This window comes from Buteo buteo, chromosome 1 (genome assembly GCF_964188355.1).
Source record: "Buteo buteo chromosome 1, bButBut1.hap1.1, whole genome shotgun sequence".
Lineage (NCBI taxonomy): Eukaryota > Metazoa > Chordata > Aves > Accipitriformes > Accipitridae > Buteo > Buteo buteo.
The window spans coordinates 1,881,665-1,900,877 of NC_134171.1; the positions used below are offsets into that span (position 1 = coordinate 1,881,665).

At 44.5% G+C, this 19,213-nt stretch overlaps 1 protein-coding gene across 3 annotated transcripts in view; it reads right to left on the reverse strand.

The window, feature by feature from the left end:
* SFXN5 (sideroflexin 5) overlaps positions 1–19,213 on the reverse strand; it is a 102,925-nt gene that overhangs the window by 44,891 nt on the left and 38,821 nt on the right. For 2 of the 3 annotated variants that reach the window (XM_075040441.1, XM_075040460.1), the window contains exons 4-9: positions 18,564–18,590; positions 17,169–17,223; positions 15,193–15,218; positions 10,921–10,974; positions 8,213–8,269; positions 7,281–7,346 (exon numbers count right to left, since the gene is read on the reverse strand). In XM_075040441.1, coding sequence (XP_074896542.1) covers positions 7,281–7,346; positions 8,213–8,269; positions 10,921–10,974; positions 15,193–15,218; positions 17,169–17,223; positions 18,564–18,590 — 285 coding nt within the window. Of the gene's footprint in view, positions 1–5,527; positions 5,604–7,280; positions 7,347–8,212; positions 8,270–10,920; positions 10,975–15,192; positions 15,219–17,168; positions 17,224–18,563; positions 18,591–19,213 lie in introns of all 3 variants that reach the window. The other variant, XM_075040451.1, reaches the window with a different exon arrangement.

A 19,213-nucleotide genomic window follows, 5' to 3' on the forward strand; every position in this document is an offset into this window, starting at 1 on the left:
GGCTTGAACAGTTTTCACCTCTCATCTTCCTTAGAAGAAAAATAAGATCTTTCTGCTGAAATCCTATGTGGTCTTGAGAATTTCTTGGGTTGTTAGGGATGTTTTCAAGACAAAGCACATTCTGATCTTGCAAAATGCTAATTTTTTTTTTTGGGGGGGGGGGAAATCCAGCTTGTTTAAAAATACCATTTTTTGCAATGTCCATTTGTCCAGAAGCAGCCTCTGCTTTAATACGATCTCTCAGACCCACACTGAGCTTTGCTGATTAGACTCCTACAAAATTTTTTTTTCTGATACAGCTAAATACAAAATTTAGGAGTTATAATTTTTGTGTAACCTCTCTGCTTGACAAGTTCCGACTGCAGCTGAGATTCCTGCATGAATTATAACCTATGAACCCCGTGGGAATACAACCAAAAATCTCAAAGACAAATTATTATGTTTCAAGAATTCAGAAGCTCTGCAGAAACCCTACAGTAACTACAGGAGTTGTGAAAAAGCTATATTTTCTTGAAATAACATCACCAAGGCTTCTGTACAGAAGAAAGTTGCCCCAGGATGACTTACTAAGACCCCTGTGACAGAGAGCAGTGACTTCCCACTGTGAGAGCAGGAATTTGAGTCTTGGAGCATCTAGGTTTGAGCTTCTGGTCTGAAGAGTTTCCTACATCAGTCCCAACACCAAGTCATGTAGCTTCTCTCTCCTTTCCCCAACTGTGCAACAGAGCTGAGAGCCAAGCCCAACCTCCCAGGGGCACCCCAAAGATCTGCAGGGGCTCCCATATAGCGTGCCAGAGGCTACTGCAGCACATACGCTACTCCATAGTGAGAGCTCTGCCCTTTGCTCCTGTCCACGTGGTCTAGTTGCATTTAGCTTCAGCAGATTGTTGCTGGTTTCTTCTTTGAACTCCTGTTGTGGGCTCATGGAGGCACTAGCCTTCAGCAGGCAGGTAGGCAGGAGCAGCTGGAGGGACTAACCTCCACCTTGGTTGCAACCACAGACCCACCTAAGCCATATTTTTCTTTTTCCAAAGCCAAGAAGCACTCACACACTCCATTTCTGCACAGCCACTCTAGGGACAAGAGGGGTGACAAGCAGCTGAAGGGAGGTAACATCTCCGACTGCTGCAGCAGTTTGCTGGATGAAAACGTATCCAAACCGACAGACCAAGATGAAGAGTGTCAGGGGTCCTAAAACTGATCTGTACAAAGCTCTAGACTAGCAGGAATGATTTTTCCCTTGCAATTTTCCAAGGAAAAAAGTATCATGGGATACCTCAGCAAACCAGATTAGGTTATTAAAACTGTCTTGCTTCTCTCCAGTTCCAACCTAGTTTGTTTTTATACATATTCAAGTTTAACTCCGTATACTTTCACAGCTTGTGAAAGCACCGGGTGCACACCATACAGTAATACAGTAAGCCAAAGCATCAGTACACCATACTGGCATCAGTTCCCTACCTCTGCTGGCTTGCCTGGAGTCAGGATTTAGGGTCAGGAAGCAAGGACGCACTTTTAAAATGCAAAGACCTGGATCTACCTGTGAAGACATGCTTTAAACACCCTCCTGTACGCCACGACTGGCAGTGACTCCAAGGTGAGTCATTAGTAGTTGATAGCACCAAAGTTATTAATGGCATTAAATTGCCTGATTTATTTAACCCAAGGTTATCCAGTAAGGTAAGCGAAAAGGAAACATTCCAAGTCCTGAGCAGGTACATTTTAAGTGTATAGATCAATACAAAACATACAGCCTGGCTGGCAGTCATGGTTACATGACACTGCATCTCTCTCTCTTATACAAAAGAAGACAAACAACCTACTTTTGTCAGAATTTAGCTCAGGTTGCTAAGGAGAACAACGTATTTATTTGCCTCTGTACTGACAATACCATAAATCCCAAACTTGCACTTAATAAAAACATTGTTAGAAGTTACAAACCCTGGTATATTTGGAGGGGGAAGGAGGGAGCTTGGCTACTTTATTAATTGGGGTAAACCCTACTGTCTCTCCACTTAAGAGGTGCCTGATCTCACACAAGGGTTTTGCTTCCCCTTTCATCGGGGGAGAATCGAACCCCTATCACAAGGGAGAAGATCAGTGCCATCGTGCCTAGGCAGTCACAGTAGACGTTTTCTAGTTAAGTTACATACACCTATATATGTAAAACACACTCTGTATGCCTGCCAGGCTTGCTGCGGTCTAATTAGAGCCCATCCTGTGAACAGGGGAGGACAATGCCAGCAGTACTGATGTACGTGGCACCTCCAGGGTACATGGAGTGGACAACAGATGGACAACAAGCTAATGACCTGGGCACCAAGCTGAGTGACAATGCATTGCTTACTGGGAGATGTCAGAAATGTGGCCAAAAGATGCTGGCAGAAGAGAGAAACCCCTTGGAGAGTCTGCACGGGGTCTTCAGTATCACAAGGAGCAAGATTTGGAGCTGGTCTTGGCAGAACCTGAAGCCATGATCGTGGAAATTAAAAACCTGATGTATAAAGCTCTGATCCAAAGACTACGGAAACCAATGGCAATAACACCACTGCTGTGAGATGCTTCAAGGAGAACGTAGAGAGAAACCCAATGACTCACTACCACGGGCTCCAGGTGAGGCAACCCCTGGGCTAACACCACCAGTCTCCAGATACAGGTCTCAGCACCAGTGACAACCCAGAAACCAGAGAGCAGCTGCTCACAGCCCTTGTCTGGATCTAGTTTAATTTGCAGGCATTTAATTGCAGCCACAAGAATCACTTTTGACCTCAAACTGAAGTTACAGTCTAAGGCCATAGTACTGAAGAGCTTAGTCAGAAGCAAAAGGGATCAGCAATACAGTAGCAAATTGAGTTTGGATCTGAAATTAAGAAGCCTACTTACAAAATATGCTAAAAAACAGTTATTAACAATAAAGTTGGGTTTGATTATGTAGCTTTTTTAACCTTTTAAAAGCATGACAAAATTAACAGAAAGCAAGAGTGTGCGTGCGTGTGCATGTGTGCATGCTGGAAAGGGTTTCTGTATAATTACAGACCCTCTGATCAGTATAGCTCTTGGCGCTAGAATATTTGGGGAAAAAAAAACCAAACCCCAAACATTTAAAATCTGCTTGGTCTTTCTCAAGCCTTTTTACCACTCTCTGCCTTTGTTTGCCTTGCTTAGGAAAACCAGCTGGTATTAATTGCACTCCATACACCACCATCATGAACAGCAGCCAGATACCAGAAAATAAGGCCTAATCACAGGAATCCACTCAATTGTTTAAAAAAAAAAATAACAATTACCGCTCAGTGTTCAGAAAAGCAGTAAAACGAGAGCAATCAAAAGAAAATGCAGGAAGGAGGCTGGTGTATGGAGAATGTGATAAAAATAAACTACAATCACAGAAGGAGAAACAGAAATCTAGGTCACTTAACGGTAATCAGACTCCTCTAAACATATTGTCCGCCGCAAGCGAAGCTCGGAGATGTCGCACGCTCGTGCGGAGCAGGTAGCCCAGGTCTCGGCACGTGCCTGGCGGCAGAGATGGTCCAGAAGCGTCACGTAAGAAGTTTGAGATGGAAGAGATCTATTACATCAGCCTTTTCACCTCTTTCCCTGCACTCAGTCTTACCATTATCCCTTCTGATGTCTTTTCTAGCATTACTTCAAGTAATTGCTTCACCTGAGTACCGCACAGGAGAAGAGGGAAAATTCTAGACCTGGCATAGTTTTCCTTGCATGAAGCTATGCTGTGAATCTGGTTGGGCTGGGAGTAGGTGGAAAAAAAAGGAATATTGGGGAAAAAATATTGAAATATTGAAAAAAAATATTGATTCCTCCAAAACCTCATTCTGAAGGGCTGCAAATCAGGAGTCCCAGATGTAGCACTGGATCTAAGAGAGAAGTGTTGCCTCTCCCTGACAGCAATTCCTCTCTCTCTAAAATGGGAAAAGAATCAGGTTATTTGCAAAGATTTGCTAAGACTTCTAGTTTAAATGCAAGAAGCGTAAAGCCAAAATCTGCTCCTCTGTACACGTGAGAAAGCAATTTGTTTGTCCCTCTCGTTAGATAAAGACACGGAGGGTGAAGACGATGGGAAGCACAATCACAAGTCAACTGATCTGTCATTTTGTGAGCCTTCTCCCCGTGTCGCTTGCCAACTGCAAACATGGAAGGGGCTCGCTTTAATTAATACCGGGTCTCAGCAGACCACTGGAGGCAGTGGCACTTGTTTTCAGGTCATCTGGTCCTAATAGGCTCACACTGGGAGGTGACTTGTTGCTAACTGACAGCAGAGATCAGTTAATGAGGGCTGAGGCCTTACAATCCAATGTAATGAACCTCAGGGCTCTTTTTATATTATTTGTCATCATCATTTAAAAAAAAAAAAAAACACTTGAGGAGATGCTGGTTATTAATCCAGATATTTACAATATAAAAATCACTCCCTGCTCTGCAGGATTTTCTCTAGGCTGCTGTGCACTGGAAATTGAGCACGCAATAAGTATTGCTACGGATTATCAGGACACAAGCTATTCTGCAGCAACACACACATCAGTAGTGTCCCCAACGGATCATCTACGGGGGACGCTACGGGGACATCAGTGCACAGTAACTTCATCTCATTTTTGCACACCCTATGTGCCATAGCATGCTCCACTTGGAAGATCTCCTTCCAACATCAGGAAGGAGAAAGTATCCACAAAGGCTGCTGCTTTTCCCTGCTCCCCCAACTACATCGATGGATCTGAGGAAAGTTCCTGCCTCCCCATAACAATATTCTGACCCTCAGAGCACCACAGCTACAAAACCACTGCTATTACAGAGCTCACGATACTCTTCACACATGCTAAGGGCACCGCAGTGGAAGCCCAGTCTAGTGGGGCCATTGTGGCATTTACACAAGAAGGCAGAAACACCCTCTCAGCACCACTGAAGGAAGATCTCCTCTTGCACGAGCCTGAAATTCTGTACAGAATATGGTGGCATTGTCTTTTTTTTGTGGTGCTTTTAAAGGTCTCCCATCATGGATAGCCGAGGTGTGCAAGATAACCAAGCACTGGGGCTCCTGCTGGAGATGCACCTGCAAGTTAGGTGGACAGATAAATCCCAGCATCGTTTCAGTTTCTGCATTTATTCAAAGCTTATTGCTCTGTACAGACCATCAGCTCCTTCACCACCAGGGAGCAAATGGTACAACTAACTGAGGCACAAACCACCACAGGATGAAGAGTTGATCTACCATCAGCAGACTGATAAGCCACCCACGTATCGCCAGCGGTGACAGCCACACTGCAGTAACAGCAGGCCACTGCTGGTTTGCTGTAATTTCTTTTATTTACAAGTCTGGGTGTAGTTTTCCACACTGTTTGAGAGAACAACTGTTTCTCACAGCACCACTGATGGTCACTTCTGCACTCTGAACCTATCTTTCTGCTTCAGCTCCTTTGCAGTCAGCCTAGGAGGAATCAGAGATTTTAAAGACCTGCATCAGCTGTCCCAACGTGGACATCTCCACACACCGCCCAAGTGGTTTCCTTACCAAAGCCTGTCAGCTTCTCGGGGTGACAAAACTCTGCCAACATCACTTCTCCGTGTCTCCTGCCCTCTATCTGCCCCTGTTGCCAAAACGGAGAGGAGCATTAATGCCAACAACGTGGAACCAGTCATCATCCCTCTGCTGCAGCTGCGCTGGGGGTTGGAAGGCAAGTTGTGAGCAGCAGCAGCACATCAAGCTGGAGAGCTTCACTTTACTAATTCACAAGGTGGAAAAAATTCTGAACTAAGGACCGAGGAGGACAGTCAAGCTCTCCCATGCTACACTGGGAAACACTGGACAGCAAAGGGCTGCTAACCAAAGCGTTGCAGTTGGTGGGATGGGGACTCAGGTTGTACTTCAGCTGCAAAGCATGCAGCTGGTGTGGACACATCTTTATGGGGTTAAGAAGCGTGGGAGCTCACACCAACACAAGGCTGGTCTGTGTGCACAGTCTGGGTTAATTCTGTAGTGAAGGGATAATACAGGTGATACAGAGGAGCAGTATGGCAACCAGTGAGCAAGCCAAGCCAGCAATACGGAAAACTATCAAGCAGAAGCGTATCCAATAAAACGGACAGTTTCCACTCAAAACTGCACACCAACTCTACACCCTTTGCAAAGCTGTCTGGCAGCTGCACGAGAACAGAGATATGCCTCTGCAGACATTCTGCTGTCCACTGAGGACATGATGTGCCAAACCGCTCACTGCCGGTTCCCAGCCAGGAGCTCCAGCCTCCATAGTTCTCCTAACAGACTCCTCCAGTCTGCTCTAGACAAACATTTTACCTTGTAAAGAAATCTAAACAAGCCCATGCAGCTTTTTGCTGAAGGTGAATTGGGGAATCTGGGTAAAAATGGCATGGTGAGCAGATTGAGTGCTGACCTCCTCCCATGGTACAGTCTGTTTGCAGAAAAAATGCCTGGAAAAGGATGTCTGTGGCTTGAGAAAAAGGAAAAAAGTCTTGGCCAGAGGAAAAAAATACAAACTGCTGTGGGATGTCTAATGTTCCAGCAGAAAAAGTACAACCATACATCTCAGAGGCTTATTTGAAAACCCAACATAAAAAATAACTTCCATAAGTTGCTCCTGAAAAATGTACCTGCCTCCTTGGGAATTAGCTGACCCTACTAAAGATGTCAACTTATGCTTCTGGGGAGCCTGAGTATTAAAAGCCTGATGACTGCACCAAGAGACCACAACTTTTGCAGTGTTAAAAGCTCATTTTTTACAGATTACTTCAGCTATGATTTGAACACTGTTTCCAGCTTGAACACTGTCCACAGGTGAAAGATGTCATTTCGAGTGCTGTGGTTCTTTCAGTTCAAGGCTGATCCGCCAGAAGAGTATCTCCAAAAGCCTGCCTTTGTTCAGCATGTCAGCCATCACACTATCACTCTGCAGCCTCAAAGTCACTGTTTTAACTTGGACTAGGCTAATTCACCACTGGTTAATGCACGTGTGGATAATCTGAGTTCACCCAGCAGCAAAGCCACAGTGCAGAGGCCCAGGCAGTGCACAGTGTAGGATGTGCTGGAAGCCATCAGCAGTAGAAGTCTCCTTCTGTTGAAAAGTTCAGGCATGCATGGACAGAAACACCTCACGGTTAAAATATTTTCTGGTTATGTAGACTGAACTCTGTCAATTAAAAGATAAACATGCTTGGCAATTCAAACAAACATCTCAAAAGCACTGCAGTACTACTGTAAGGGAGCAGTTACTTAGTAGTGAAATATATAGATATAAAGCGTTACCCACTGCTATTGAGACAGCACTTATGACAGCTCCCAAGTAGCCCTGGATGAACTTGGATGTCGGAGAAGGCTTTGGAAAGAAAAACAAAACATATTTTCAATAAACAAACTTCTGGCTATTAAAATGCAACCAAGCTTTTTTGTTTGTTTTGTTTTCGTTTTATTTGTTTTAAACCAGAGACAGGTTTAATTTTGTCATATTGTTCTGTGACACATGGTCTGTCATCTAGCAGCGGCAAAAGCAAGGAAAATTGTAGCCTCATGAGCAAGGTTAAAGGGAATGGAAAATTAATTGGCATCAGAAAATTATAATAATAGCAGCTTAAAGGAAGTATGTGAATGAAATTCAGCAAATGGTACAAAATTAGCATTCTTATACGCTAGTGATGAACCTCAAACTCTCCACATTAAATATCTGTCTTTGAAACATTATCTCAGTGAGCTGGATGGTTTCCAACTCAGCTTCTCATATTGAGCTTCCCACACCCCGACATGGGATGAATGAAGGCTAAGCGATGGAAGAGAGCAGGAACAGCCCCACCACCCCCCAGCACCACTGCTGGTAGCGCATATAAAGTCCTCGGGAGATGGCAGCATGATCATGGAGCCGCCTTCTGCTATCCAAAAACCCAGATACCATTCTGCTTTTTGCTCATTTACATATCAAACTAAACCATTTCATACCAGTTAGAACTATATACTGGCTCAGTTTAAAGGCACTGAACATTACTTATGTGCCTCAAGTGATTTTGAGATCCTCATGCCATTTACAGCCGAGATTTAAAATGGAAGTCTACACAGGAGAATGGCCAATCTATAAATTCATCACAGTGCCGACTCTGGAGTTTCTATTAACAGTGAAGAGACAAGACTTATGTTTCCGTGTCAAAACAGACCTAACGTGCTGCATGTGCTGCATATGTTGGGTCTCCTCACCTTTGTCGCGTTGCGGTTTGCATAGTTGACGCAGGCATTGTGGCTCTGATTCAACCACTAAAGAGGAAACAAGAAGAGACAGGCATAAACATAACTTCACAAAAATAAAAAATCTATAAATGTGGGAGTGCTGTGGGAAAACTCATCTCCCTTCGGACCGGCTCGCAACTTTCCACCTCTTTTCAAAGGCTCCTGCATACCCTACGTGCGAGCTAATTCCCTTCAAAGTGAGGGACAGAAATCCCAAGGCACCCAGTGCCCGGAGGGCAGCTCTGCTTCCCCGTATGCTTGAGGTGCAACCCTTCTCCTGGCCCAATCCACCTCCACACGACACCTTGCTGCTATTGGTCTTTATTTTCACCAGTACCAAATCCATACTTCTGTTAAGACGTAGCAGTAAGTCCAGCAGCCACTTTGTCACTCATTTATTAAGCTCCTTGACTCTCAAACAGAGGGTCATAGGAGGCTTCAGCTGAGAAGCAGGAGATGAGCAGATGTACCATCTTAGGGATACAGATGCCACTAAACTGGTATTTCTGGAGCAGGATTTATCACCAAAGCAGCGTGGCAGCAGCTGGGGATGAGTAGCACCATGCTCCTGAAGGGTTTTACCCACAGCAGCTGCTGGCAATGTAAAGAAAATTATATTTTCTGTCCCCAAAACACCATGTTGCCAGTTCAGAGTGTGTCAGAACTGGACTCCTCTCCAGCTGTGGCCAGAACTAAGATGGAGGAGGAGGAATGAAGTGAGAGTGAGGAGAGATAGTGAAACGAGGCACTAAAACAGAGGGATCAGCCCAGACATTACCAAGTTCACAGCCCAAGATCGCATTTTTCCTGCTGACCAGCTCTCTAGCCTGGAACTTTGGACCTAGAAAACCTTGCTTTTTTGTTTTCTTTAAATAATAACTTCAAAAAATATTACTAAGTCAGCTTGCCAATACGTGCTGGAAATCTGCATCAGTTTTCCAGATGTGGGGTGGTTTTTTAACCCCCACAGCTCGTATCTACATTAGCAGGTCCGGAGGACCAGGCTAGAGCTGACCTGAGACATGTACATTTTGGGCATCAGCAACAACTGCTTCACTGTACAAACCTGCTCCTATAGGACCCAGTGTTTTTAATGCAGTAACATGCACTGTCCCTAAATCCTATGCTATTTACCTGGATAAATCTCCTTTTCAGAGAGATACAGACATACTGCTCAGATATTGTCCTTAATCTAGAGTTTAAGCCATCTCTAGGTTGAATATATCCCCACAACCCATTTTTTGACCCCACTGTCTTTCTAGGTGGCTGTCTGACACCCTCCTGCGCTTTTTGGATGATGCCTGTCTAAGCTGCTTCTCCACCTACTTGCATTTTTCAGAAAGGGGTGACCCACATGCCCATCAGCAGGAACAGTGGAGGGAAGAGTTTTGGAACCACCTGTCAAGCAGCGGTGGCCCAGGCAGGCTTTGATTGCCGGACTTGCCTGCTATGACCTCCCTCTCGAGTGGGCTCATTTTGGTTCTGCATTTGAAGTACTCTTTCTGATTTTAAAAGGATTATTCCATACTTTTAAAGACAAAAGCTTCTCCCAGCTATGCTGTGATGGTGGGAACAGAAGCTTCTCATGTTAGCCACTTACAAGGCACCCAGCCCAAGCCAGCTATCCAGGCTGGCTCGCTCCTCACTCCTGCAAGAGTAACTTCTCCAAAAGCCAACTCTTTCCATTACAGACATCTAAAAACAGGTGAGGCAAGTTGCCTTCAAAAACATGAACGAGTCTCCATGACTCCAGCCACTATCCCACTCCCAGCATGTAAAGCCTCACAGCCACAACTTATAGCTAAACACACCAAACCACAAGTTATTGGCAGTCCCAATATATTCTCAGTTCTGCAGTCTTTCTAACATACTAGGCAGATCCCATTCTGCTTTGATATTTCTTAACTGCATAATTCTCTATCATCACTTACACTGTAGACAATGAAAAGACATTTGCAACTAAAAATAAGTCTGAAAATAACTTGTTCTTTCATTTCAGTTAGTGCTGAAATTATACTTAAGTGGGGTGTTTACTATGGATATAACTCATTCACGTGCACGCTTCCTCCCCTTACTTTTAATTCCCAGAATTTTAATGGGAAATAACACCAACACCCCCTTACACACAGATTTTTTTTTCCCCAAAGCCCCTGTAGCACACTGAACGCAGAGGTCCTTGGCTTTGCAATGCACAGCTATTCCCAAAATTCCTGAGCATGGGGCGTCCCACTGCCCCTAGCCCTGCGCACACACTGCACTTCCAATGGGAATTCACCAAGGAAGATCCCAACTACTCGACAGGGTGTCTTCAAAACAGCAGATGTATGAATTTAAGGGCTTACATTTTCATGGAAGTACACACTGTGCAATCATTTACACCTGTACAAAATGGGTCCAAAAAGCTGATTTTGAGATCCCGGGCTGTTTTGCATTTCCCTTGCAATGGCACAAATAGCCAGGCACTGGAAAATGGACCCAATAGTTTGCTTACAGCCCATTCGAGACCTACCAAACCTTTCCCTGATTATATCCAGCCACATCATCTCCCCATTAACCAAAGCACTGCCAGCGCAGAAAAGCCATGTGCATCAGTTTGTCCTCTAGACACAAGTCAACTGCTGCTTTCCTTTCCATCATGTTCTCCACCCATTCAGTGAACAGTGGCCGACGAGTGTTACCTGCCAAAACACAGTGGATGCCAGCGTCTGGTTGGGTAAGAGAAGACCAACAACCTGCAAGAGAAGAGATTTTTCTCATTAGCAAATGCATTGTTGGTTTGCTCTCAGTGCTCTTCTGGGCATGCAAACATCAAGCTTATTTCTAATGACTTGAATAAATTCATTTATGGCTTTATTTCATTACAGTTATTGAACTTCCCTTCAGTCTATTGTCTCTCAGTTTTCCAGTGGTGAAACTGGGTAACATAGCTGCCTGTGAAAGCTTTGCATATTTAATTTACTGCTTGCAACACACCTTGAAAAGAGTCTGGCAGCAGATACTGTCCAAAGATTAGTTCATTAAAATATAATCAATTCTTTAAATCCAGGTATTCCTGGAGAATAGCACAAACATTGCATGAATGCAAGAGTTCAAAGTTGTTACTGTTGGCAGTGAAAGGGGTTTTTCTTATTTTCCTTTGGCACATTCACTGTTTCAAGCAGAAGAAAGAAATCCGATTTGAACATCTGAAGACAGGAATGCCACCTGGAAGCACATGTGCTCCTGTTTGGGAGCCTGAATTTTGTTTTAAGAGAATTGTTGATGTGTCATACTCTGAACTGTGAAAACTCCTGCTTGGGTTATGAGCTCAAGCGGACGATCGCCATCTCCCAGAGGCTTATGGTTGCCTGTCCCAGCACATCTGGTCAGGTGCTGCCCGCTGCTGCATGAAGGTGAGATGCCACAGGCTTTGCAAGGTCACCCATCGCAGCACCTAAGGCCACACACGTGTATGTTGCCTATACAGTCCTGAGAACATCCTTGGGACACGTCTCAATATACCTCATAGGCACACACTCTGCAATTCTTTAAAGACCCCACCTCTTACACACAAGACAGCTCTGCCAGACTCCTTCCTACCTTGTTTTATGGCAATCTTTCCTCTTAAAGCATAAGAGGATGAAGAAGAGGAAAGGGATGCAAAGCAATGGGACTGCCAATGATAAGCCCAACAAACATGGACAGGAAGATGAGTTCTTGGGTAAGAAAAAGGTAAGATGAGGTGCTTCCTAACATCAATGTCATTTTCTCCCCTTCTGCACCTTAAATGTCTGGTAGTTTCTGAAGAAGATGGTCTTCTTGTTGCAAAATCACACTCACATCTTTGTTAAGAGTATAAAGACTGAACAACTCATTTTAATTCCAAATACATTTATTTTCAGGATACTCATGTGAACTGAAATGTCTCCCAGGCATCCAGGCAAGAAGGCTGTGAGTTCATTCCAACACTCAGACCATCTTCTGCACCATTTTCTTTAAGCCTATCCCTATGAAAGCTGAGAAGAAAGAAAACTTCCCTGTTTTAGAGTGTGGACAGCCTGCCGCAAGGCTAAAGCCATCTCTGCACATCTGCAGCAGCATCAGTTGAAGAGGAGGCAACTTCTACGCTTAAGGACATAAGAGAGAAATAACAACAAACAAAAGGGTAATAGGGTTGGGAGGCCTGATTTCATTTACATCTTCTTTCCTTTCTCCTCCTCCTCCTCCAGCTTTTCCTCCTACAGCCTTTCGTGAAGTTACAGCTACTTTGTACGCTGGCCGAGCGCCAATCTGTGCAAGTTACACTAATTTACCGCTTCCATTCAATATGCGGATCTTGTCATTAATTACTCCATTGCTGGTCTTAGCCAAACAAATTCAACAGGCGATGAACCTCCTCACCCCAGGACTGACTTACGCGCCTGAAGCCAGCGGGCTAATGAGGCTCCGGAGGAGAGGGAAGACTGCAGGCAGCTACTTACATTGTCAGCTGAAGCTGAGCGCCGAGAAAAATAAAAGAGGAAAATAAATAAATAAAAAAGAGCACCCAAAATCTGTATGACTGAAAGAGGCACGTTTAAATGCAAACTCTCCATATGTGCAAGAGTCTGTCAAGAAATGTACAGTTTCACTTTTAATTACTGTGAGGGGAAAAAATAACTAAGAAGGAAAACAAAATAAAAAAAGCTTCTAAACACTAGAAAAGTACCAGCTACAAAATTTAATTGCCTATCAGGTGTGAACGGCCCCTCGTGGCCCGAAAGCCAGGGCTAACGCCACCGCTCGGACATCTGTCAGCTCTGAGCAGCCTCGCGGCGCGTTTGCATTACGAGCTGTCCTCTTGCAAGCCCCAAGTCCTGCCCCATCTGAGGGCAAGAGTCATCTGCAACCCCATTATTAACACCCAGGTCTTCTCTATGCACTTCAAAACATCAACAAGATCTCCCCATTTTTAAATGGCTGGGGAAAATAAGGTGCTTAAAGCTGTGGGTGGCAGCTGGGAACAGCAGCACGGCTTCTGCTCCATCTTCACTGCCCGTCTTAGGCTGAATTTCCTAAATGCAGATAAATCTTCCTCCTTGGAGACTTTCATCCTGGGGATGAAATACAAACCCAGGGTAAAAGGCTACAGCCCAGCAGCCACCTTGCACCTGTCACCCCTTACAGCAAAGGGAGATACTGCGAGTGGCTGGATTTGCTCCCTCCTGGGCTGAAATCTAGGTGGGCAAACACAAACTCTCCCTACACTTACATATACCCCATCCTGTCCCTACTCTGCCACTACAACCGATTCTGCAGTCGAACTGTAAACCTGAGCACAGAAAGGATGGAGGCTAAAAGGAAAAGCAAATGATTGCAACTCAGGGAAAGAATAAACAGCCTCAGGATTTGATTGTGTCAGGGGAGTAGCTGCTTCGGCCAGAAAAGAAACGATTATTTTCGGCAAGACCTTAATCTCTCTCACAATGAGCTAAACCATACTGAATTATTTTGCATTAGCTATAGGGGAAAAAACCCCCAAGATGTATATAGGCAGCATCGTGTATTGACTGATAGGCAGTAAACCTGTTAATGCATAATCTGATCACGTCTCTGCCGGTATCTATGCAGGGTGTTTAATTGACCCCCGAACACCGGGACAATTAGCGCGGGTGCAACGGCACGCCAGCACGGTTTTGCGGGTGAGGACAGCCACGCTCGCTCAGCCAGAGCCCACCGCAGGCACATTAAGTCTCTCTTGAGGAAATCCCATCCCCCTATGTGAAATGCAAGACTCAAACTGTTTTTATGCTAGAGCAGGCTGCCAATTTTGTCACTAAATTTCACAGATCGATTGGCATAAATGTTACATTTTAATTTTAACATTTGAAACGTTTGGGTTTTTTTTTTTTTAAATGACAAGAGGTTCCAGTTTATCCTTTACAGCTAGTGAAATTGGGCTCATCTGACAGCTCTCGGCTCCTCTGACAGCTCTGGATTTGGGCCGATTTCATTGTCAAATTGATCGTTAACTCATTTTTGTTTAACCTTTTCTTTTAAAATGCCCCATACAAAGTTACCACCAAACCCTTACACACGACAACAAATAGTAACAGCCGCGATGATTTCTGCTTTTAGGTGCTAGCAACCCTGCTATCGCCATTTGGGAAAGAATCATTACCTTTAAGTACTATGCCATGGTCCACTGGGTTTAGGAAGATTAAATTTAGCAGAATTTGTTCCTTCAATCATTTTAATACGCATGATCTAATAAGCTGAGCCGAGAGTTGGCAGGTGGAGGACCAACTACCTTCTGGCACCAACTTTGGGCGATTTTGGGCAAAAGTGCATGCCTCAGTTTCCCTATTCATAAAATGTGGTTAATTAACCATTCCTGTTCCTGAAGACAAGCTGAAGTTTCAGCATTAGGAAGACAGGCAGAATTACCTCCCTTCTGGCTTTCGCTATCGAGAGCACCCAAATGCTTACAAATTTCACAATAACAAGTACAAACTAAAAATGCCCTTAGCAATAACCCCACAGAAAGCACCCGCCGTTTTAATTAATCAAGATGAGAGCACACGACACCGGCCTCGCTGTGCTGTAGCTCGTCACGTTCAGGAAGCAACTTGTAAAACATGCAAATGAAAAAAAAAAACTGTCCAAAGATGAAATCTGAGAGTTGCAGAAGTTGCATTTTGCAGGCAATGAGCTCATCTTGGTCCTCCTTTTCCAGAAGGGAAAGATAAAGCTGAAGATGTTGCAGGGGGCTGGGCGAACAATGTTAAATAGATAAATAACCTTGAGCGCAACGTCCATAGGGCAGGCTTTACAAGATGATGCCCTTGCTAATGTATGACGGGAAAGTAGGGAACCCTGTCTGAACGTGTCGCGAGGAGGTAAAGTGGAATTTGGAGAATTGTCTGCAAGTGCTAAAAAATGCATTCCTTGGTACTCGCAAATAAAGTGGGGAGAGATGTTAAAATACTTACGATGGGCGTTCCAAAGGGAATGTAACCTATTAAAAAAAAAGAGATGCATGCATTTTAATATGCAGTTTTGGCACAGGAAAAAAAAATCACATCTAAGACATCTAACAGTATAGGGTAGAAGCCACACCAGGCATGACAGGCTGCACTCACTACCACCAGCTCTATACCACCATGGGCATGTCTGTGGACCTGCACCTGATGCACCAAGCATCAACTAGAGCAGCCTCCTGCTTTTTGCCCAATCTCCTTCCCATCCTCTATTTGCTTTTGTTGGGTTGTGGTCTAAGAGTTTCCCTGAAACTTATAACATCTAAACCCTAGCTTACTCCAGTAACCCCAGTCTGTGCCAGCACATGGCATTAGCACTTTAGAGGGCATCCTGTTGTTGAGCTGGGCTAGGCAGCCAGCAAAACCTCAAATCAGCAGAAGCGAAGGGATGACAGCTCAGGCGAGGAGCTGCTCGGTCCGGACCAGGAGGAGATGATGCTGCCACGCTGGTGCTAACTGAGCTGACCCAGTGGCTTGCTGCCATGGAAAGGGGGAGATCCTGCTCCCCCCTTCCCAGGCTCAGTCACGCAATCTGTTCCCTCCCTCGTGCCAGCTCTGTTGCTCATCAGACCCTCCCACAACCTACCCTCGCGAACCCAGGAGAAAACTCCCCAGCTTTCCGTGCCCCTTCCTCTCTTGTTGAGCCTGGTCCCACCGGGATAGCATGCTGAAGACGCTCATGAAGCCATCTAACAAGCTGCAGAGCCCATGCCAGTTAAGGAGCAGGACCATGCCACCATCGGTGGGACCTCCCCCTTTCACCATCTGCTTTATCAACCTCTCTGCTACCGATTTTATACCAGGAGAGCTCATTTGTTTCTAGGTGAGTAGAAAAAGGAACAGGGTATAAGCTGAAGAAAGTGTATTTGCATCATGGAGGAGAGAGGGACTATTTTAATCATAGGTGTAAGTTAAAGCTCTCTATATTAGAGATAAGCCTTTACCCCAAATCTTATTGAGCACCACAAAAATCAAATGCTTCACATTTTTCCCCTGCTAAGCCTGCCAATTTTTGTGCTAATTATAATTCATCTCTATGACTTCCACTAGAAGGTCTCAGAGCATTTTACCAATATTACTGAATTAAGCTTCATGGATCCAATTTACAGTCAGAAAGGGTAAAGACCTGAGAGGAAGAAAAATTAAAAAAAAAATACAGAACAAGGCAGCAAAGCAGTAGGTCCTGGCTTTTCCTCCCTCCACTTCACCCTCAACATCATCCTTCTTCAAAGAACTGGAGAACAAAACCCACCAACCCTGTTATTTTTCCCCTGTGCCCAGTATTCAGGTGAAGACATTCCCCCCCAAAATATGGAAAAGGTCCTATTTAATTAAATAGGTCCTTTGGGAAAGAACCAAGGCTGCACTTGCATCCTCAAGAGAGCTACTATTCAACACACAGCAGACGTAGCTGTGGACCTGTGCAGGGCAGAGAGACACCCCAAAGTGGGAAGGAGGAGGTGACAATTTAATAATTAAGCAGACCAGTTAAGCCATGGACAAGCTGATCCTTCCTGGGCTCCCAGTGCCATGGCTATTAGGTACCACCACACATGGAAAAACAGGGCTCATGCCATTCTCTCCTGGAGAGTAACACCCTAAGCTGCTTGTTAGGCATCAAGCTTCGTTGTTTACTACACAGTTAAAATGCCTATTATAGTGATGGATACCCCAAAAATGCCAGAAAGGGTATTAGCTTGAGCCTGTGTTAAAATATCTGAAGGAGGGGAAAATATTAAGCACTAGATCTTGCATAGGCATTTAGAATCTTAATTCTCCTTGACTGCAAAGGGATTTAGGCATTTGAATTACTTTCTGATCCTGGTCTAAATGTTTACAAGATGCAATTCAAAAACAGGAGAAAAAAAAAAACATTTTGTACAAATTCGCAGTAAAATTAAGGATTGTCTGATAGGGACATACTATACCTGACATTCGGAAAGGCATGAAGATGGTCTCATTTGTATCGGGATGGATGATGGCCTGTAAAACAGTCAGCAGACAGACACAGTGAAGGCACAGCAACAGTTGGCAAGGCACAGTGAAGCCAGCACTCAGCCTCTACAAATAGCACCTTCAACCAGAGAGAACAGGGGGACTTCATGCATCTCGGCACCCTCCTTGCTTTTGCAGCTCCGACCAAAGGCAGTTACTGTTCAGCAGCCTCCACAAAACCTCGTTCTACCGCTGCTTTCTCGTCTCCTTAAATAATTTAGCGTAAGTTAATAATTTAGAAGTAAATAATTTAACCTGAAATATAGAAAGTGGCTCTTTCTTGGTACTATAATGTCCTCAAAGGCCACCCAGTGCTGTACCTTAACCCCAGGGAGGGAAATGCAGATTTAGGAGGGGAAAAGGGAAAGCTATTTTCTGTCCCTGCCTGTGTTCAGCATCTCCACCGAGGTGCAGCTTAATGTCCTAGCTGAAACTCTGCCCTATGAAAGAAAGGAAAAGCCCTCGCTGTGGCAGAGGGATGGGGAGGGCAGGGCTGCCTGCTCGGGAGGGAACGAGGGTATAAATCACTTTATGCTGTTTGTGAAGCAAACAGGTCGCAGGAGACCCCCGTAAGGACTTGTGTGGCTCAGCCACGATGGATGGATTCAGACTGAGGAACATCTTCCCTGTATGCAGGTACACCTGCATGAGCCCACACAGCACCTCGTAGGAAGCTTGAAATTCTGCTTCAGGATCTGGCTGAGTTGGGATAAAAACGTGCAGGTATGGTCCGCTCCAGTTGTCACCATAAGGGCGACCCAAATAAAATCCCCTCACACGCCAGGGGATTTGGATTTGCCAGATAATTCAACCTTTATGTATATCTGCAGCTTCTCAGCCAACGCTGGTGGCTGTGGACAGCCCAGCCTTCACGGAAATCCTAAATCTCTTTTACTGATAAACAGACAAAGAAGCTCACTTGGCCCATTTTTATCAAATTTTACAGTGAGCCCAGGAGGTTGCACTAGCATTAACTGGCTGGGGATGAAAAAATCAATCCCCTAGAGATCTGGGACTGCAGAGGAGGAAGGTACGACACAGTTACAAACCTTACCAAAGAACTGTCAAACTATTTTCAAAAGACTGGAGACAAGAAATCTCTTGACTAGACAGGAAGGAGAAAATGAAGACATCAAAATATATAAATACAAAAAAAAAAAAATCAGACTCTTTGGTGGCAACAGTGTTCTCTGCATTTACATTTCTGTGGCAAGACAAAACAGCAACTGGCAAAGTCAATAATGGAGAAGAGGACAGCATCGCTTAACAAAAAGGAAAAAAGCAGCAATAGTTGAAAGCAGTAATGAAATATAAAAAAAGCGTATTACCTGCTTTATCTTTTGAGCTCCCCACAGCTAGAAAAATAAAAGAGAACATTGCATTTAAAAAAACGAGCAGTATAGTTTTATACCAAACCCCAAATATTCATCTTTTAGCTGCTGTAGTAAATGAATGCGAGGGACTGCTTTAAAACAGACTCATTTCCTGCATCCTTCCAGGATGTATTTAAAGATCCTTTACACACACCGAGCTCCTTCAAACCTGTGTGGCCAGTAAGACCAGCAAGGCAGAGAAGATATTCTTTCTTATATTGAATGGTAAGAAAGAATAACAACAGCCAGACTTCACGCTCTGCTATAAGCTTTACAAATCAAGAATTATCTCAGTAACTCTGCCGCACGTAGATCTCAAGGTAAATTTAGCACAGCCTCTCCTTGGACGAGCTTCCTGCGGAAATCGAGGCTTGCTGGGGAACAAAGGTGGAGCAAGCCCTGCAGGGAAATGGAAGAAGTATCTCTTCAAATAAAACCTGGATTCAGAATAAGCCAGCCACTGGTTTTCATTTTTAACAAGAAGGGAAATGCACCGAAAAACGCTTGTGAAGAGGAAAAAAATCTCATCTAAAACTCTCACAAATGCCTACTGTTATTTAATGACTGTATTTCAGCAGCATCAAAACACCTCAAATCAAGCTCAG